Below are 20,704 nucleotides of genomic sequence, written 5' to 3'. Positions count from 1 at the left end.
GTTGTACAGTTCCCTGGTCCTCCGTCACCTTGGATGGGCTGCGCTTCTTGTTTTCTTCTTGACCAGAAATCTACACTGATCTGGTCTTTATATCTTGTAGGGATGCCTGCCTACATGCCTGTTGCAACTGCTGCTGTGGCCTGCTGCCGGAAAGCCGTGCCCACATGCGGTAGGAGTTTCACGGTAGTTAACAGCGGTGGTTCCTATCTGATTGCATTTCCGAGCGGGTTTTGATATAGACGGCCAGAGAGCGACTGCCACAAATAGCAAGAAACCGGCGACTCCTTGGAAAGCGTTGGTGATTGGAGGCGGAAGTCGATGCAAAAGGAGGCGCTTTCTTGTTTGCATAAATACCACGGAGTGGCTTGGGCTCGCCTGTGTGATTTCTGATCTTCTATTGGTTGGGAGGGACTTGGTTTTCGAAGTGGGATGGATGGGTTACTTCTTTGGGCATTCTTGTTTCTCTCTTCACACAGCTTTGGTTTAAATTGTCTCGGCCATCCCCGTCGTCATCTTTTACATATCCAGGCTCGAGCTTCGACTCGCGACCATGATGTTGTCGCGTCGTCCATGCGTGCCTTTCTTCTTTCATGGTTCTGCGGTCTGGGAAGGACGGGTGGGGTTTAATCTCGTCTACGTAGGGATTCTTTCTCTTCTCCCCTCGAGCGGGGGCACTTTATATCCTGTACATTAGGAGTGGATCTACAAAATCATCCATCGTGCTGCCTTTGTTTGTCAGAAATGATAAGGGTTCGATTGACATCGTCAGCGCCAGGCTCCGTCGTCTAGTAGGATTCGAAAAGGACTACACGGGTGATAGGGCGAAGAAGGAGAGGGGGTGGAAATAACATGGTGGAAATAAGAGATGGCGACGACAGACAGGATCGATATGCTTTCCTTGTCGCACTGCCACAGTTCGGCATGTCGTAATTATTGTGCCCTTGGTCTATGCTTGCTGGGGCCAATGATTGCCTTCGACTCGAGGGGTCCTTCTGAGGAAACACCACCACCCACACACCTCCCTCGTGTGGCGCTACCACCGCACAGCAGCAGCATTCCCTACCCCTCCCCTAAATTACTAATCGATTGCGTTCGTTACGGTTACGGAGTTAGCGGATAGCGGATGTTCTGCAATCCCGGTTCGACGCAACTGCGGGGCGAGCGGCGCTACTAACTGCTCGCCCATCCGCCCTTCCTTCACCGGCCCTCGTTCGGTGTTCAAGTAGCGGTGATACCGAGGTTAAGGGAAGGGGGCAGGTGACAACGTGGTACGATAATGACTGCATAAATATGGGGTGGGAGTGTGGCTTTTTGGGATGGGTGGGGGAGTTGTGTGGCGCCCTTTTTCGGTGGTACCCAACGGTCGGCCATATTTTTCTTTTCTCTGTACCCTTTTTTTTCTACCTGCCCTTCTTCGAAAAAGGATCCAGGAAGTGAGGCGACGAATAGGCGGGGATGCAGTGAGGCGAACGACGGCGGTTTCCTTATGGGGCAGGGATTTTAACGTTGGCCGTGTAACAAGCATGGACCCCGTATTCGAGATAGACGGATGGATTGGGTGCGAAAAAAGGCACGATGTCGGCGTCATCGACAGCGCATTTGGGCGGGAGGGATGCTGTCTGTTGCTTTGAGGAGGGAGGGGCCCGTGTCACGGCCGAGGAAAAAGGCCGGCCTGCTGCTTCTGGGTAGGGGTGATGAGGTGGTGAGGGGCGTATGGGGTCGATGGCCGCCGCCTGGGCATTGAGAAAGCCGTTTGCATGTTTGCAGGATGCCCGGCTGGCTAGGGATAAGCTTTTAGATGGCGCGCGATCGCAAGGATATTCCGTTTGGCTCTGGCTGGCCACCTGTTTCTCGGGGGCCTGATTGGGCAGAGCCCGCTCCCATCCGATCAGCATCAATCCTGCGAACGGCGCCGTTCTGGCAATCCTACGATCGGAGGCGGATAGGCGGGACTCTTCAAAATAGAACACCAGGGTCGGCTCGGCCGCCGTTTTGGGCGTCTTCGGTTGTCTTGCGAGATTGTGATGGGAGCGCGCGACGGGTCGAAGGGGGTCTCGCGTACGTCCCGATGGGGCATGTCGTTGGCAGATTAACCAAAAATGCTGGCCGCGATCGCCCGCCTTGGGTTGACTGCTCGTTTCTTCGGCACGGTCCGAACGGGCTGTCTCCAACCTTTTTCCCGCCGCGCATCGTCCTGCACCGCATCGGCTTACGCGCGCGACGATGACTCGGCGATGAGAACGCGCGGCTGTGGTCTGATTTGCCCTTGGAGATTAAGAAGAGATGCCGATCCATTGATTGGTTGCCAATGCTCCACAAACCTCTATTGGCTGGTCTGCAGATCACCCGCTGCCTCAACACGCCGTGGTTAATGTGCCGTCTTTTTATAGCATGCTTATCAAAACCGATCCTCCCCTTCCATGTGTCATGATGCTCCCAGACTCCATAAACTATCATGCCCATATAACACACGGCAGCGGCTTGTGGGTCCGCTGCCCTATCGACTGGCGCTCATCCTAGTATGAGCTCGTAGAGAATCACCATGGTGTTGATGCCGATGAGGGGTACTGCGTTTACGCGTCAGCGCCAGGGTCTCGATCGTGGGGAAGGGGCCCAGCTCCGGGCGAAGCGAGAGATTGGCTGTTCAGCGTCATACGGCAGAAGGCCGAAGCTTCGCCTCTGCGTCTGTGTTCCAAATCTCGCGACATCTGTTCTGGACCGCGCACAAAGGCAATGGGTGGACTCACTTCTCATCAATGTCCGCACCGATGCAATGAGGTTTATCAGTTTCGCCTTCACACTCTGCGTGTCTTGGACGCCGCCGAAGCCCGGCTCGGCGGACTGGCCCCAGCCGACTAGATCAAACGAATGGCGTCAGTGGATGCGCAGCACAGACGGGAGTGTGTATGAGGCCGGGGGAGACGGCGAGTACGCGAAGGGACGAGACGCGGTGCGTTGCAGGTAAAATGGGCAGCTTACTGCGGGCGAGGAAGCGGTCTTCGGAGAGCACGGCGATGGCGTTGACGAGCAAGACGGAGACTGCGGGCGGTCAGCGGGGGCGGGACAGACGGAGCGGGGGCGGTGCGCACCGTAGAAGAGACCGCCCAGGCCGAAGAACAGCATCGTGGTGGTGGTGATGAGGTGGACAGTGTGCAAGGTGGTGCCAAGTGGCCGTTGCGGTGCGGCGCTCGCGGCAGGACGGGCGGCCAATGGGCAGCGGGACTTTGCGTCAGCAGCGACGTCGTGCGAGGGATGCGGTCGGCAGGGCTGGCAGACGTGATGCGTGGCGGGCTGCCGGCGGAGGTGGCAGCACGGGAGCTCAGGCTGGCGGACGCGGACGCGGCCAGGCCGTCGGTTCTCCTCTCCACGCGCTTTGCCGCCAAGCGCAGCGGCAGGGGTGCGTTGGCGAGTCAGTGCGCACGCCGCCCCGTTCTCGCTGCTGGTCCCTGGCCCTGCGCCGATCCTCGCCTGCGAGCCCTTTGATTTTCGCCTCCAGCGCAGCTGCAGCCCCAGCAAGGGCGCCTGCCATGGCCCTGCATCGGCGGCAGTGCGCGGCACCCGTCGCAGCGCTGCAGAGCCGCCGACTCGCCCTGGGGCGGCGGGCGGCCAACGGTGCCTGCAAGCGGCTCGGAGTCACCTCCTGCGCCCTGAAGCATCGACGTCATAGCGCGTGCCTCCGAGTCGCCCCAGTGCGAACCGCTGCTCTGCGCGCGCTCTTCATCCGCGGGCTGATCCAATGCGGCGCTTGCTGCCCGCGCAATCCCAGACGGCGCACGCCCCCGAGAGCACAGCCTGCCCGCCGCGCTGCCTTTTGCATCCAAGTCCCGGCCCAGCAATCCCCAATCTGCCGTCATCGACGCCGACGCAGCACCCCGATTCGACTACCAGCGCGCACAGAATTCTAGACCACCGCCCGTCTCCCTAGTGTCCTCCACGCCTCCGCCCAGGCGCAACCACAGGTCCCATCCTCTTTCAACCTCTCCCACCACCCGCCTCTCCAATCGACGCCCATGTGCCCTCCGCCGAGCTCTCGACCCTGCGTGCGCCCGCTTTGACCGCCACACACGTCCACCGAGTGTCCGCCCGTCCGTGCTGCACCACGGCGGAGCATCCCACGCGCCTCGATTTTATCATGCGCAGGTCCGCGCCGCCGTTGCATCTGGCCGCCGGCGCCTCCAACGGTCAGCCTATTCGCGATGCCGCCGAGCCCCAATATGCTGCGCAGAAGACGCAAATGCCACTCCCCGTCAACGACCTGTCCGAGCCGGCCAGCTACTTCGACCTCCATGACAGAGACCCGCCCTCGCCGGGCTCTGCCCGCAGCGAGCAGCTGTCCATTATCATGCCGCCGACGCCCACCACCACCGCCATGGCCCTCGCGACGCTGCAGTATCTGCCCGTGCCCGTCCTTGTGCTCTCGTCACTGAAGACGGTCGTGCTGGCCAACGAGGCCATGGGCCGCCTGCTGGAGGTCGACCGCCCCGCAGGTGATGAGAAGGACAGGGATGATGTGCACACTGTCACCGACACGCTGCACGGCCAGACTATGTTGGACCTTGGCATCGAAATGCTGCAGGACGGCTCCCCGATCCGGATTAGCTGGGAGGTAAGGCGGTTGTACCGCGTCTGTCACCAACGTGCGTCTGGGCTAATTTCTCCAGGACTTCCTCGATTCTGTCTGGAAGCAAGCGCAAGGTGAAGCCGAGGGAAATGTTGGCGGGCCTTCCGAAATGGTGGATGAATCCGATCAAAGTACGCCAACATCGACGCCCAAGCCGAACTCGCTGTCCTCTAAGCCCTCTCTACCAAAGCTGAGCCAATCTAATTTGGCCCGTACGACGGTGCACGATGTCTCTGTTGATGTCATCATCTCGCTGCGCAAACCGGGCAGCGCTCCACGCCCCCCGCCATCAAAGGATGGCCGGAGAGTAAAACCGCGCCTGGAGAGTGACGCGATCCAGGCCACCATGATCATTTCCGTCTGGAACATAGAGGATGTGCAGTATTTCACTCTTACTTTCACTAGCGCAAGCGCAAGATCAAGCACACCAGGCACAAGCGGGCTGAAACCCACGCCTTCGAGTCGTACCGTTTTCCGCACGTCTACTGGGTTACGGAAGTCGCCGGGATCTGGCTCGAGTTCCTCCTCGGGAAAACGCTCACATCACAGCTCCAATGCTGGCTCGGCTACGGCGTCCCCCAGCACGCATCCTCCACTTTTTCCTCCTCATGGGCCCCCGTCTCGAAGCGGAGACACTTCGGCGCCTTCACTGTTCTTCAAAGCATCGCAGATGAAGGACGCAATCCTCGATTCCATTGCTATGCCGGCTTATGCCATGTGGAAGGATGAGAATTTTGGGATTCCCAACAGGGCGATGCTCAGGTTCCTGCCCAATGAAGGTGCAGACGCGCCATTGGATCAGAGGGAATTCTTAGAATCTTTCAAGGCCTACACGGAGGACTTCAAGAGACAACTGGAGGTTGATGAATTCCCTGTTGTTCAGGTTTGCCGCACCAAAGAGCCCGTTCTCCAGCGTCGGGTGGGGATGATCATCCCAGACACTGGCGAAAAAAAGGTTTATGAGATTGTGGGGGAGCCAATTCGGGACGATCGCTCGGGAGAATTCCTTGGCGCCATAGTGGTCTTCAAGGATGTGACCGAGTATACAAAGAGAATTGCCGAGCAAATCGAAGAGAACGAGAAGCAGTTCGAATACATCACTAATCTGATCCCGATAATGGTATGGACGACAAAGCCCAACGGAGATCACGACTGGTTCTCCAAGAGGTGGTATGACTATACCGGTCTCACCGAAGAAGAGTCTCTCGGCAAGGGCTGGAAATTGCCTTTCCACGAGGATGACATGCCCGAGACGAGCAAGCGCTGGCAGCATTCCCTAAAAACAGGTGTACGTTGAGCTAGCCTTAACATGGAGGTAGCGAAGCTGACAAGTTCCAGGAGGAATACAATACCGAGTACCGCTGCAGGCGCTACGATGGCCAATGGAGATGGATGTTGGGCCGCGCTGTGCCTTTCCGTGATGACCTTGGAAAGGTCATCAAGTGGTTCGGCACCTGCACAGACATCCACGAGTTGGTCGAACTTCGAGAGACCGCAAAACAAATGCGGGCGCAGCTTCTTCGGGTTCTGGAGCATGCCCGTGTCACTCTGTGGGCTGTCAATCGCGACAGAAAAATCGTCCTTCTTGAAGGCAGTCTTCTCAATGATTCGTTCTCCCACGTTACTAGGGAGAAAATCGGGACAGACATGTACGACCTTTTCAGCCGGGACGAAGCTGGTCGAAAGACAATCTCTGAGCTGGAAGGTTCGGTAGACAGAATCCTCGATGGCAAGGACTCTACGGAAGTTGTCGAGATGCAATTTGACGGGAACAACCGCTGGTACAGGACGCGCATCGCGCCTTTGATGGTGACATCCCGTCAGGCAGGCATCGAGAAGGAATCATACATCGATGGCGTCTACGGTGTGAGCATGGATATCACCGGTTCGTTCTCCTTTCCAATCACAGCGAGTTCAATCACTAACGTCGTTACGCAGAACTTCGCAAACGTCGAGAGGAGTTGCAAGCGCGAGAGGAGGAGAACTCCAAGCTCATTGCCAACGCCGTCGCTGCCAAAGAAGCAAGCAGGATGAAAAGTCAGTTCCTCGCCAACATGTCTCACGAAATCCGCACGCCAATTGCAGGAGTCATTGGAATGAGCGAACTGCTGCTTGATACAAAGCTGGACCAAGAACAGAAGGATTGCGCCGAGAACATCCAGAGATCAGCCAATGGACTGCTCACCGTCATCAACGACATTCTCGATCTTTCCAAGGTGGAATCGGGGCGGCTGGATGTTGAAGAAGTCCAATTCAGTCTCTTGGTAGTCCTAAGAGACGTGAACAAGATGATGGCATTTGCTGCGCTTCGGAAGAATATCAGCTATGAGAGCAACATTCCGCCCGAGATTGAGCGAGACCTCAAGGTTATGGGCGATCCGGGTCGATTGCGCCAGATTTTGACGAACCTACTCACCAACTCGATCAAGTTCACATCCGAGGGCCATGTCAGTCTGTCGGTGTCAATCAACAGCGAGAACGATGAGACAATTAATGTCCACTTCGTTGTGGAAGATACTGGCATTGGCATTGAGGAGGAGGTCAGACAGAGGCTCTTCAAGCCCTTCAGCCAGGCCGATTCATCAACAGCTCGTCGTTTCGGTGGAACAGGGCTTGGTCTGGCAATCAGCAAGAATGTTAGTGTTCTGAAGCCCCATCTAAGTGACACACTAACGTCTTTAGCTTGTCGACTTGATGCATGGCAACATTGATCTCCAGTCTACGCTTGGCCAAGGAACAAGGGCCTCGTTCTCAATACCGTTCAACAAGGCGCAGTATCAAGACGAAGGCTCTCCTCTTATTGACCTGGCATCTATTCCCGACCGTCTTCAATCCGACATCTCTGTCTCATGCGGCAGTTCTGAGGACTATGGAACGCCTCCTCTGACGCCAGTCGTACCCAACAGTGGAAAGTCGCCCCTTCGCCACGGTAGAGCTCAGTCAATAGTCTCGCTACCAGGAAACGGTAACTTCCATCATGCGCTGCCAGACCACCTCTTTTCTCTTGCAGAAACGGAGCGAAAGAACGTCCACGTTCTGGTCGTTGAAGACAAGTACGTCAATTAGGCTTCGGTCCCTGATGCAAGAACTGACAGTCTGTGAAGCCAGGTCAATCAGCAAATCGCACTGAAGACGATCAGAAAACAAGGGTTTGCAGTAGATGCGGTGTGGAACGGCAAGGAAGCGCTAGAGTACCTTGTGGATGCCAAGGATGGTAAACGAGATCGGCCAGACATCATCCTCATGGACGTTCAAATGCCAATCATGGACGGCTACAAGGCTACCCATACAATCCGCACCCAGGCCCCCTTCAAGGACACACCCAGCATCCGCAACATACCAATTGTTGCCATGACAGCATCCGCCATCCAAGGAGACAAGGAGAAGTGTCAGAAGGCGGGCATGGATGACTATCTGTCTAAACCGGTGAGGGGAAAGTTGCTCGAGAAGATGCTGGTCAAGTGGGCAGTTCAGGCGAAACGCAAGCAAGAGACATGGGACTCTGCTCAAGGGCGAAATAGCACAGTACCGGAAACGATACAAGAGTCTGGTGATGATTCGAAGGGGTCCAAAACGCCTTCGCCTGGGTCGCCTACACCACCCTCGGAATCGACAGACGACACTGAAGGCGACAAACGCAACTCGCTGACCCCAGCGCTGGATCGCATATCGTACCGGGAAAACAGTGCTATGCATAAGACGGACGAGAGTGAGAGCGAACGCGCCGTGCGCAGGGCCCAGCAGGAAGAGAAGGCCGCTGACTTGCGTGATGAGAAGTTACTTTCATCAACGGATGACCCGCATACAAGACCTAAACCCACATCGAAGCCGACAGAGCGGGATCCAGAGAGGAGAGGCGAAGCGAGTCATGCTTTGACTAGGGAGAATATGGAGAAACTGGTTGAGGCGCAAGAAGATGGGCTTCGCAGACGCAAGTCGGTTGATACAGACTGTGGCCACTTGGGACACGCAGGTGGAGGCGCGGTCGGAGGTGCCAGGAAAGCACAAGGGACCGGTAAAGAGGCAGGGGGAAGCAAGGGCGTGGATGGTGCGAGCAGCCGGCCAAAGGGTGTTGATAAGACGCTGCACAGAAGCTCAAGCGCGAAGACGGTAACCGCAAAGAGCATGAGCATCCAAGTGGACCGTGGCTCAGAAGCGTCGGAGGTTAATGAAGAGCCGAGGGAACTGCTCGAGAAATAAGCTCGGGCCTGATGATTGAGGGTGGAGTCGTCTTTCTTCTTTTGGGCATTTTCGCATAGCGCCTGGTTTGTTACTGCATTTTCGTCTCCTTCTGACTTGTCTCGACTTGCGTTTCTGGTCACACACATCGTGCGTACTATTCCCCAATACCTTGTATAAAAGCTTTTTCTTCCGTCTCATGTACTTTACATTTTGGTTATGACTGGGGAATGTGGGGAGGGCTATCTTGTTTGAGCGCTGGCAGCCGGGGTGGGTCATGGGTGGCGGCGGGGGTATTGCTTTCCTAATTATCTGTCTGGTTCAGCATTGCAAGCATCTGCTTTACTCCGGTCACTTTTTTCTTTACGGTATACCAGTATCAAAGCAGGCAAAAGGAACTAACGGCCAAACAAACGAAGACTGCTCAATTTTTCTTCTTCTTTTCTTTTCTTCGCTCCCGTCTTCTCTTCATGCTCCAAAGCTATCTCCTTTAATGCATCTGCAGGCTTGGGGGAGGGGCTGGTCATTCAGCTTTACTGACGTTTGCCAGTCGCCTCTCGTACTCTCCGTTTCCGGTGTCCACTTCCTTCCGGTGTCGTCCTGATGCCTTTCCTTTTCCTCGGATTCTCACGGACGACTCTTTTCTCTTGTTCGAACTGAAATTGCATGTTTACAAGCATGCCTGTTCTTATATCACCGCTATGTGGCCTTCCGGGCGTATTCCAAGGGTTTTGAGGCCTCGCCGTCTAGAATGTGGCGCTGATGTTTCGGATTTCTTCTTTACCGCCTCACCTGTCCAAATTGCATTGTTGCATGTTCGGATTAGTCTTTTTTTTTTCTGCCGTTCGTTTTTGCATCATGATATTGGCAGCACGACCAGGGGCGCTTTTCATGTCACTGGTTGTCCTTGTATGTTTAGAAAGGATCTTCGTGGCACTGTTGCGGGTCCTTCATCGACTGGAGTTGCAGACCAAAATGGGGCGCTTTTTGAGGAACGACTAGAGAGAAGACTGAACTTGCTCAAGCGTTCCGCGGCATTTACTATTATTGGGAGCGGCATGGTATTTGTCTGCGAGGGGAAACGGGCCATCTGAACGTAGCATCAGGCTCTCGGATTGGCATGTGAGATAGGCATCTGGAGACTGGGTTCACTTGCTCCCGCGACGGGCGACCTGGTTCTTGTAAATGAAATCATTCGCTGGGATCTTCAATGATGTTCGTTTCTGCAGATGTTGTGGACCCTGTCTCTTTTTTTGGTTGGTTCTGTGCTTGACCGTTTGTTCCATGTTGAGAAACGACGTTTCTAAACGCCGCCAAAAACCATGGGGTCATTGGGACTGACCCTGAGTCCAAGCTTTGCGGAACGGGTACCCAAAGTTATCACTCCCTGCGTAAGTTTAAGCATGGTCACATCTGGCGATCAGCTCCGGGTAAAAGTCCCTGTTCTATCGTATTTCCTCTTGATTCCAGCTGCATAGTGCGCTGCGACAGCGCTGCTAATTTTTTAGAAGCTTGGAGTTGATACCGATCATGCAGCCTTTGCTGATGGAAACATCAAACTCCATTATTTTTCGTTCTCGCTGTTGTCTGTAATGACTGTTAATTGGAGCACTTAACCATGCCGCTTAGACGCTTCTCACTAATACCAAAAGAATAATATAAATCCCACTAGCCGGCGTTTTATCAGGTGACGTCGCAATATTTGCAGTTTTTACATCACATCTTCGGGATCCGTGATGAGCGTGGATTGGAGCCTTAAGGATGACATATTTTGACCCTACCACGTGCGGAGAACAAGCTTAGGTACGGCCTTCTTGCCTATTCGTGCGAGTTCCCTCATGCCCCACTCTACACATATACCACAGCTCCTAATCTTTCACAGAGTTCGTCAATCCCCCCACCCCCACCCACAAGCTGTCTAGAAGCTTGTCGAGAACGGTACGATTATGGTCAACTTACTTCCCATACATGATCTATCTGAGCATTCGACAGCCTAGAGTGATCGAGAGTGCAGTTTATGAGAGGCTTAATAGTGGGCGAAGGGCTGGAGAAGCGCAGCTAGTGGATAAGATTTTGGCCGTGGTGGAGCAGTGAATGGAGAGGCATGGTGTACGTCGTCTCATTTGACAGGTGGGACTAGACAAGTGGACGATGGCCAAATTCCCCATACACTGACGGGCGACCGGATAGACACCAAAAGAATGGGAGTAGTAACTGGAGAGCTGATATGAGGATGGTATGGGTACTGTCTTCCCCATGAGTCTGCGTACTGATACTTATTACCGGAGTAATAATATCATGTGGATCTTTTGCGGTGATCAGTGACGACAAGAGATGGCTGGGCTCATACGCTTCAATTGCTAAACATAATGAATCATTCTCCATCACTATTTCGACCCTTCCACGATACATGCACTCTCAACATGTGCGATTCAGTTGAGGCCTATGAGGAGGTGAGACCCAATGTGGAACTGCTACTTGCTTTCTCAATTTAAGGCTGACATGTTTATAGCCCCCATAAGACCGTGATGTCAAGTCCGCTGAAATTGCTTGTTTGTTGTCTAAGTACTTTGAATCGAAAGGGCATGTTTGTCGGGTTGAGCGTCCCGACAATGGGACCACCAAAAGCGCAAATCTCTTGCCCGTAGGACTAATTGCTGTGAATCACCCTCCTGAACATTTGTCCTCCAAACTCCGCCTTCTACTGAACTCCACATCCACCATTCGCTGCTCGATGCGTCAAGAAAGGATCCCGGCATGTGGTATCTCCGGAAATATCGTACACGTGAGTTGACCCGCAGATGGCCACGGCATGAAAAAGAAGTGATGGGGCGGCGTCCATCCATGTCGCATTCCTTTTCAGGAGAACTTCCAGCGGTTACCGCAAACCGTGCACTCGCAGAACGTCGTCATAGGTTCATCGGCAGAGCGGGTTTGGGCCTGGCTGTAGCTGACCTTCTTCTGACCGCACTTGCCGCACGTTAAGCTGCTACTGATACTTCTCTCTGCCTGGGCGACCATTGCCTTGTTCATGTTCTCCCTCTCCAGCCGCTCTGCCTCGGCGCGACGCTCCGCAGACATAAGTTCCTCGCTTGACATGACGACAAATTTGGTCGGAGGAATCTCGCCGGCCAGAACCCGCTTGCGCAGCCCCGGATTGGACTTGTTTTTGATATTCTGGAATAGCGAGCGCATGCGTTCCTTGTAGGCGGCCGAGGTTTCCGGTTGATATTTGTTATACGCGGCGAGTTCGACATCTCGGGCCACGCTCAAAACGGACTTGGCAGCTGCATGCAATGGTTAGTGAAAATTATCCCACAGCCATACAAGTATGGTAGTGGGACATACCATCCTCAACATTCAACGCCAATGCATTGTACATCATCTTCAGGCAGTTGTCGCGGGTGGCGCTGCCGGTGAGCCTCCATTCCACGCCATCGGTGTCCACGTTGCGCTTGTCGAGCGGGACGTTGTGCTTCGGCTTGGGCTTCGCGGCCGGCACAGGCGAAGCTGCGGCCTGAGAGGCGGGCGACTGGGTTCCGTTCTGCGTCTTCGGCGTGGAGGAGCGGTCGGCGCCAGCCTTCTTCACGTCGGCACGCCACTTGGAGACGAGCTCGCTGGCCTTCTTGGCGACGTTGGGATCCTTGTGGGTCTTGAGCTTGTTGACGATGATGCCAATCTTTGTGGAGCGCAGCAGGTCCTCGGTGGCCTTGACACCGGAGTGCAGATCATCGAGAAGCTTGATGAGCGACGAGCCGGGCTCGCCCGCGGCCTGGGCCTTTGTGATGGCGCGGCCGTGGGCCTCAACCTCCTTCGCGTCCATGGGCATGATGGGCAGAGACGCGGGCAGCGCTGGGGCGAACAGGCGCGTGGAGTGCGGAGTGGTGTCGAGCGAGTGGCGTGGTGGTGCCGAGGACAATGGGCGCGTGTTGAGCGTTGGAGCTTTCTCGTAAGGTTGGACGTTCACGGCTGGTTCCGCCGCGCTGGCTGATCCGCGGGGCAGGCGCGCGCTAGTGCCTCACCGCCTTGGCCCCAACCGCTGCAGCTTCGCAGTCGCGACGTACCTGCCATCGCAACCTCAAGCTATCGCAAGCTTCCAGTTTGCGGCGCTGTCGCCAACCGAATGCCCTGCTCCACTGTCGCCATCTGCCCTGTCTTGATTGACCTACCTCTTGTCGCCGCGCAAACATGACGGAAAACGCGCCACCGGCCGACGCGCAGCCCAATGCGAACTCGGAGGCTACGCGCGGAATGCCTTACTACGAGAAGCTGCGGCGCGACCTGCGCGAGGCCCTGGCGAAGAAGCGCGTACTTGACGCCACCCTGGTTGGTTGACACGTCCGGGCAGCCTTGGAGCGCGGGTCGACTGACAGCTGGCTTAGAACACCATCGAAGAGAACATATACCGCGCCGAGACAGGCTACCTCGAGGAGACGAGCGCTGGCAATATAGTGAAGGGCTTCGATAACTATATAAAAGGCTCGACTGCCTCTACGGCTGGCGGTGCTGGCGCAGGGAACGCTGCGCGCCGGAAGGCTGCCATCAACGACCAGGATCGCATATTCAGCCGAAGCTCACAAAGCTTTCTCATGAATGTACGCCGTCTTCTGCTGAACAGCTCCGCCGTGACGAGAGGCTGTTGCACGCGGACATCCTCTTGCACGGGTTGTACTGATGCAAACGACAAGGACTGCAATAGCTAACACGGCTGGTTACCAGGACTCACCCGGTCCGACGTCTGCGCAAACAACGCCCTCGCATGCTCCTACTCCAACATCGTCTTTCCCCGGCGCTAGTAATCATCCAACACCCGGTAGCACCACGAGCAAGGCGACTAACAAGAAGCGTCCGTCAGCCAAGGACGACGAGGATACCGACGGAAAGCCAAACAAGAGAGGCAAGATCACATATGGGAGGGACTAGACGCTCGACATGACTGTACAATATGAATTGGCGTTCCGGGCATGGAAAACGCGGCGTTTGGGAGGACAACTGTAACCATCATCTGCGAGTACGATACCCCGGAAGAGGCAGAGCATCAAAAGTTCGTGACTGCGAAGCGAAGAGGATCCATGAGGACTCGGACCATGAATGATATCATACATCGCATTGCCTGGAGTCCTGGGGAATGGGAGCGACATGACATGTGAAAGACCGGAGGGTTCACGACCCGAGCAAGCCGATGATTGCATCGTCAAGCCTCGACCCCAAATAAACTTGAAATGACAGCATGAAAGGGGCCACGATGCCGGCGCTGTGGATGCGAAGCTGCTCTGGGCGCAGCGTGCGCGAGGCCGTGGTGGTTCACTCATCAGGGGAGCCACAATGATGTAGAACCACAGCAACGAGTGGGTCACCACATGATCCCGTGTACCTGGTCTGTCCACAACGCGAGATAGGCTCGTCTCATTTCGCCGGGGTGGCTGGGACCCTGAGGACTGGTGACAGCCAGCACAGCCAGCAGCAGGAGCACGGAGTCAGCACGAGCGCTTGCGGTGGTGATGATCCTTTCCAATCCAGCCCGTCTTCTCCGAGTGAAGCCGCACGCACGCACCCGCCCACACCAACCCACCTCTGTCTCCCCTTCCGTGCAGCGGATGGACCAGGATGGGGGCAAGAGCCCACACAGCTTTGCAAGAGCCAAGTTTTTTGTCGCTGCTAGGGCCATTTCCCTTTCCAGCATCCTTGGCTGCACCAATCGAGCAAGTGACCCGCCTTTCATATCGGTCGTACCTGGCGATCACCTCGTGGCTCTGCTGGGACCAGTGCTGCGCGTTTTCAACACCCCTAATCCATGTCTACGCTGCCCTGAAGGCAAATAGGGCGGGCACTATGGCCATCGGGACCGCCAAGCAGCACGAGCATAAGCAGAAGCGCCGATCCATCTGGGGAGCCTCAAATCACACAACAGCCTCGCCTATGGTTCCGACACGCTTCCCGATGCGCGACGGTGCACCGGCGCGGCGGCTGTCTGGGGCTCATCTCCCCGAGTGAGGGCCGCATGCAGGCGAAAGAACAAGTAGTGCCAATCCTTGCTATCAAAGGAATGGGATGGCGGCAGCTCGGGAAGGACAAGCGCCAGGCCTCGAGATCCAAAACGAACAAAGCCCAGCCGCAGGGGAGTCCTGATTTCTGCACGGCCCGCCGGCGTCCAACGGCGGTCAAAGCGTCTCCACTCTCCCGCCAAAGGAGAGGCCGACCACGTGAAAAGAGGTGCTTTCACGCCCCAGTCAACATCCCTGCCATCCCCCAGCTACCGTCTACCTTTTTTTTCCCTCGATCGTGAGCAAATAAGGCAAAGGCAAAGGCAAAGTGACAGATTTGCACGGCTTGTCGGATGCCCTGAGCGCAGCAGGCCCCATCCCCCAGCCAGCTCCACGGCACAGCATGGCACCACAGAGCTGGCAGGCACACCACCATCTCATGATTCCAGCGGGGGGAAGGATTATTCTAGAGAAGAACTGGGAATATCACGGAGAACATCCGAGCCGCGAGCGGCTGAGTCCTCCCCCGAACGACAGCTGCCCAAAGCTGGTTCCTGGTCCGCACACCCAACCAGCGCGGCGGGTTTGCGGGAGCCCCAAAGGGGAGCCGGAGGAGCGTCGCGGAAAAAAAGTCTATTCTCCAGTGTTAACCGCAGCCGTTCGACCATTGCGGCGGTGCGCCGTGGAAATGCCGTGTTGGTGCCTCATCACGGATGGGGGGACGGTGGCAAAGCATAGCGGCAGGCGGGCAGACACATGTCCCGAGCTACGGCGCCGGGGGACATGTGCATTTGCCATCTCCCCTCTTCCTCTGAGCCGTCCTCTCCTCGGTCCGAGCAATGGGCGAGTGGAGGCGCGAGAAGGGAATGGTAGTTTGTGGAGCACGTGCGGTGGGAGTTGCGCTGGATTCCACCTCGCCACAGCTCGCATGCTGTAGCGCGCCTCCCGCCGCCCAGTCGACTGTAACAGAAGCACCAAAAATTGAAACATGAGGCCGCAAAATGCCTCGTCTGGAGACGGCGCTTCAGACTTCGTGTTTCAGGTGCTGGGGCTGCTTGCGCGTTTGCATCGCCACCGCAACGACCCCTCCTACTAATAGACCAACTAATAGGCGATTTGTAAAATGCTCACGTCTCGCCTGAACAGAGAGCCAACCAACAAGACGGCAGAGGAGCGGGGCGTTAAGCATCGTTGATTGGGGCGACGGTGCGGCGCGCGGCGCGGCAGCCCCAGAGAGGCACCGACAGCAGTCCCGAAAGCCTGCCGCCGCTTGGCCGAGCCGACGCTCCCCGGCCGCATTCGCTGTCTCATGCAGTCGTCGCTAGTAGGGGCCCAGGAATCACTCTGAGGAATGTGGAGGCTAGCATTTTCTGCCCGGGAGAGGGGCGGGCGTTGGAGCACAGCGCGCTAGCGGCGTTAGCTTCGACCGCTCGACCTTCCTCCACCGAGCCCGCGAGTATTGAGTACGTACCGCACGGAGCGCACCAATCCCGGCCTGTCCGCTGGCCAACCAACAAGCCACCACAAGTCAGCGCCGCCGTCGCCGTCGTCGCCGTGTCGCCGCTGCCGGGCTGACCGGAAAGTGGGAGCAAAAAACGCCAGCCGCCGCTGCCCATGACAATGGCAAGGCTCCAGGACCAGCCGCTAGGCGGGAGGCGGTTTAGCGCCAGCAAAGCCCGCAAAGCCCGCCAGCCCGCCGCCGCCAGCCCGCCCGCCCCCGACGCAGTGCGGCGGAAACAGCTCTCTCCTCCCAGACGTCCGAGCGAAAGCCCGATGTAACCCCATTCGCGGCCCAGCGCCTGTGGACAAAAAAGGCGCTGGCGCTGGGCCCCATCCGCCAGCCTCGAGCGCCCGCTCCGCGCGCCGGCGTTCGGAGACGCGAGGACAAAAATAATTGAGAAATCCATCGGAGATGGCTTGCACAAGAGGTCTAGAGAGAGTACGCCGGACCGGGGGCGTTGGTAACTGCTTGCGCCGACAAACACGCCGAGGAGCAAGACGGAGCCACTTCACGAGCGAGACCGCGACAGTTAGCGGCGCCCGGCGGCGCGGTAAACAGCAGCGGTAGTTCGAATAACAAGAGAGTGGTGAACAGAAGAGGGTGGAAAGGGGAAAAAAAGGGAACGGGGAAAAAGTGATCAATCTCATGGGAGTTACACCAACCCTGCCTTTCCATGCAGCAACATCCATCATCATCACGTTCCCCCCTCCCCGGCCCCGCGGCCTGCCAAGAGACAGCCAGCCAGCATTTTCTCCCGTCCCGGCCAACCAGCGTCCGCCACCCACGAAACCCAACCGCCGCCCTCTCCCATCTGACCCGACGACGGGAATTCGCTGGGCTGGCTGCAGCGGAGCCCACACGCACACCCACCCCTTGGAGTGTTCAGCCGTCGCTCCCTCACCGTCCTTATTCTGCCTAAACTTGACGTCGTACCTCGTCATTGGCCCGGCTGGTCCCCGTCGCGCCAGCGGTACGGTATTGTTCCCAACCCAACCTGCTGACCTCTGTGTTCCCCCCGTCTCCCCGCCGGCTCCCCCTGCCCTTAGGCCGCGGGCGGGAAAAGAAGAAAGGAAGCTCTGAACCCCAACCCAAACAAACACGAGCAGTAGTAGTAGCAGCAGCAGCAGTAGTGCCACCCACCCCTCCACCCCTTCCCGCCGTGCAGCGCATGAACAACGAACGCCCAGCTTGCAGCCAGCGGGCGGCGGCGGTGTGCATCACATTGCACACCGGATTTTCTGCTGATTATGCACCAACGGCGCGAAGAGCAAGGCCCCATGCAATGGGTTTTTTTCGCATTGCGGCAAACTGACATTCCGCATCTTCCTTCCCTTTCCTCGCGCCGCACTACTTGCTCTTACTACACACTCTCTCTCCTTTATCGTGCATACACCTTTTTCGCCCATGGTTGCACCCCGCTAAGGCGGCTTGATCCCTGCGGCGGCAAAGAAATAGCTTTCAACGTGTATGTGTGCTCTGCTGCGGGAGGGAGGCGAAGTAGTCACGCACTACTGCCATTGTTCGTTCTCAACCCCTCGCGAGATTCTACCTGCGAGAAATCAGAAGACTCGCTATGGTCATATGAGCTGTGTGTGAACACGTTGACACTTGCTTCCCCGACTTTTGCTTGAGCCGCGTCAGAAGAGTATAGATGCAGCAGCAGTTGCGCTAGCGGCTGCTGCAGGCAAAAAGCATCGAATCAAAAATCTCCCACCTCCCAGACGGCAAGGCCGCACGTGCCACATAAACAGCCGCCCGCACTTGCAGCAGCAGCAGCAGTAGCAGCAGCAGGAGCAGCAGCAACAGGTGCTTGCATTCGCTCGCATCCTTGCAACCTTGTTAACTAGCCGGGCTAAACCGACTAGCACCATGTACGCAGCATGCAGTCGCCCCCCCGGACACCGACATAAGGAAGTGCGTCACGGGGGAAGGAAGAGCAAAACCATGTTTTGCAAGCCAGACAAACCGCCGAAGCCAAAGACGTCAGCGACGGCGGCGGGACATGTTGGGCGGAGGAGCCAGCGACTACCGAGGATGGACTTTGTTGGATGACGGAAGCGGCGGGAGGGAGAGCAGTTGGTTAGTCGGTGGGTTGTACGAAAAAGCAACAAAAAGAAACTTGGAAGGCTAAGCTACTGGGCGACCCAAGCACGCACGCAGCAGCGCCCGCCGCCCGCTCACATCTGGCTGGCTGTTTAGCGGCGAACGGCTGATATTCAGGGTCTTCCGGCATCGTCTGGCATGGCGTCTTGCCGGTTGGCTGACGGGGGTGATGACGAATGGGGTGGCTGGGTGCAGCAAGAGAGCAGCGGGAGCAGCAGGGCAGTGGCTGGCGAGAAGATCCGGCTCGTGTCGTGCGTTTCCTGTTAGTTTGGTCCGTCGGCAGATTTTTGATTTAGTGCTCTTCCAGCCTGCTTCCCGCCGAGCTATTGGATATTGGTGGTGAAGGGGTTGGGCATGTGTAGTGAGAGCGAGGGTGAGGAGATGGTGGGAGGGATGCCCCAGCTCCGCCCGCAGATGTGCTTACGCCAGCCGAACTGCGCCAAGCTGCGCCGCCGACGCCATAGCGCATGGATGCCGGTAGAGAAGGGGAAGAAATGCCCAGGTCCTGTCACCTATCCTCGAACGTCTGTCGCGTCTCCCATCGCAACGGGAAGAGAGCAAAAGACGGCTAGCTGCAGATGTCGCGACGCCTCCCGAGAGGCGAACATTCGCAGCAATAGAAAATAAAAGGGCCGTTAGGGATGACGACGGCCGTCCAGGCTCATGCCAATTTCCCTGCTTATTTTCGTGAAGATGGAGCGCTTGAGCGATTATGACGGATGGTGCCCTCGTTCTCCTCTGCCGCGAATCGTGGATTTGGCCGCTGGATCTGTTCGTGTTTGGCCCAGCTCGGCCCGCGACTGGAGCAATGTGGATGAAACTTCCGCCGCCCGTCGCATGCGCGATTCCGGGCCTGCGGGCTCGCCGCGGTGGGCGGGGAGGTTGAAACCTCGTGTTGCAATATGGAGAGACGGGGTGGCAGTACACAGTAGGGCCTCGAGTTCGTATATTCGAGGTCGAGGTTCCGTTTGATGTCGGGTCGGGTGGGTGCTAGTGGGTAATGCGCGCGCGGGCAGAGGCGGGTGGGAATTGCGCGTGGGCTGCCAGCGGAACGGCGGGCGGCCGGGGGGACTGTGCTGGTGTGTGTGCGGTGACAGGCACGGAGCGGAAGACACAGGGTGGCCAAGATTTCCAACTGCTAGTCGGATGCATTGGTGGGAGCGCGCACGGGCCCGCCGGCAGCAGATGCAGGTGGGCCGGCCGTTGCGGCTGTGGGCAGGTGCGAAGGTGAAGGTGCGACTGCTCCCCGTCGCAGCCCGCCAGTTGCAAGGCCCTCTGCAGTTGAAACACGTCGGCTGCGGCGTGCGAGCAGAGCAAGAGGCTGAGCAGCTGGCGGACACCAAGGAGGGTCCGACGTTAGGGGACGGGTTAGGAGGAGTTGCTCGAAGCAGCAAGTGCCAGCCCGTCAGGCACCCAGAAACCGGTCAGAAGAAAGTGGAGTTGACGTGCTTGTCCGCCGCGCTTGGTCGCAAATGCAAGTGATTGTGATGATTGATTAGTCGATTGACGCTGGGGCGCCATCGTGGCGCCAGCCGTTGATGTCTTTGCGCTTCAGCGGCGGCGCCGCCGCCGCGCCCGCTCCGCGCATGTGGGTGCCGTCGCCGGAAAGCGCTGAGAGGGACCGGAGCGCACCCCGGCGTCCGCGGCTGGCACACGAGCGGCGCTGACGAGTCCCCACGAGGCGAGGGGGGAAGGGGTGCATTCGTGCTGGGCGCCTGAGCAAGAGGTAGGGAAATTGTCAGATTAAACCCGAAACGACTGGCCAGGGCAGCCAGGCTATGCATGCAGATGCGGTAGTCGACGAGAGAAGGGGCGCGGGTGTTTTGCAATAGTATCCTTCGGTATTATTCGTTGAGCGAGCGTCATGAGCCTACAGGCGGCGGGCTTCTATCGCCACGCCCCAGCTCCATGCAAACGCCCCAGTAGCTGTAACTATCTGTATAGCATCCTCCCAGTAGTCCGTCCATACAACACCAACCAGTCCGTCCGGTTCCGTATGCCAAACCGGTGCTTCCTATATCGTACAAGGGACGCGCACCATAACCCTGAGAGAGATCCATCCTAATGTACGGCTCCAGCAGCGCCCAGGCTGACATGAAAGCGAGCGAGCGCCGTGTTGAGACAGGGCGTGCAAGTTCATCGCCGGCAGAAAGAGACAAATGAAAACAAGCAGCAAACGAGCCGACGGAAGTATTAATACAGTGGTAAAAAGGAAACCCCGTGCGTATGTGAAAGTCCCAGAGGAAATGGACGCTGCAGTAAACAGTCATGTGAACGCCTTTCTACAATCCCATCAGAAAACGCCGGCCTGCTTCC

At 57.2% G+C, this 20,704-nt stretch overlaps 3 protein-coding genes across 3 annotated transcripts; 2 read left to right on the top strand and 1 right to left on the bottom strand.

Moving 5' to 3' along the window:
• Positions 1–4,132: 4,132 nt before the first annotated feature.
• SLS55_008255 (uncharacterized protein) lies at positions 4,133–8,821 on the top strand (the record flags this gene model as incomplete). The annotated part of the gene is made up of 8 exons (XM_066779667.1): positions 4,133–4,624; positions 4,662–4,752; positions 5,284–5,909; positions 5,960–6,506; positions 6,560–7,257; positions 7,304–7,586; positions 7,632–7,674; positions 7,726–8,821. 8 exons carry the CDS (start codon positions 4,133–4,135, stop codon positions 8,819–8,821), a joined length of 3,876 nt encoding a protein of 1,291 aa, XP_066630471.1.
• Positions 8,822–11,659: 2,838 nt separating this feature from the next.
• tfs1 (transcription elongation factor TFIIS) lies at positions 11,660–12,629 on the bottom strand (the record flags this gene model as incomplete). The annotated part of the gene is made up of 2 exons (XM_066779666.1): positions 11,660–12,087; positions 12,149–12,629. 2 exons carry the CDS (start codon positions 12,627–12,629, stop codon positions 11,660–11,662), a joined length of 909 nt encoding a protein of 302 aa, XP_066630470.1.
• Positions 12,630–12,988: 359 nt separating this feature from the next.
• SLS55_008253 (uncharacterized protein) lies at positions 12,989–13,723 on the top strand (the record flags this gene model as incomplete). Its single annotated transcript, XM_066779665.1, has 3 exons — positions 12,989–13,126; positions 13,183–13,395; positions 13,520–13,723. The coding sequence occupies 3 exons, from the start codon at positions 12,989–12,991 to the stop codon at positions 13,721–13,723; spliced, it is 555 nt and encodes a 184-aa protein (XP_066630469.1).
• Between the last annotated feature and the right edge of the window lie 6,981 nt (positions 13,724–20,704).

This window comes from Diplodia seriata (genome assembly GCF_021436955.1).
Source record: "Diplodia seriata strain FDS-637 chromosome Unknown scaffold_8, whole genome shotgun sequence".
Taxonomy (NCBI): domain Eukaryota; kingdom Fungi; phylum Ascomycota; class Dothideomycetes; order Botryosphaeriales; family Botryosphaeriaceae; genus Diplodia; species Diplodia seriata.
Note: the sequence above shows the minus strand (reverse complement) of the source record. Positions and strands in the feature narration are given on the sequence as shown.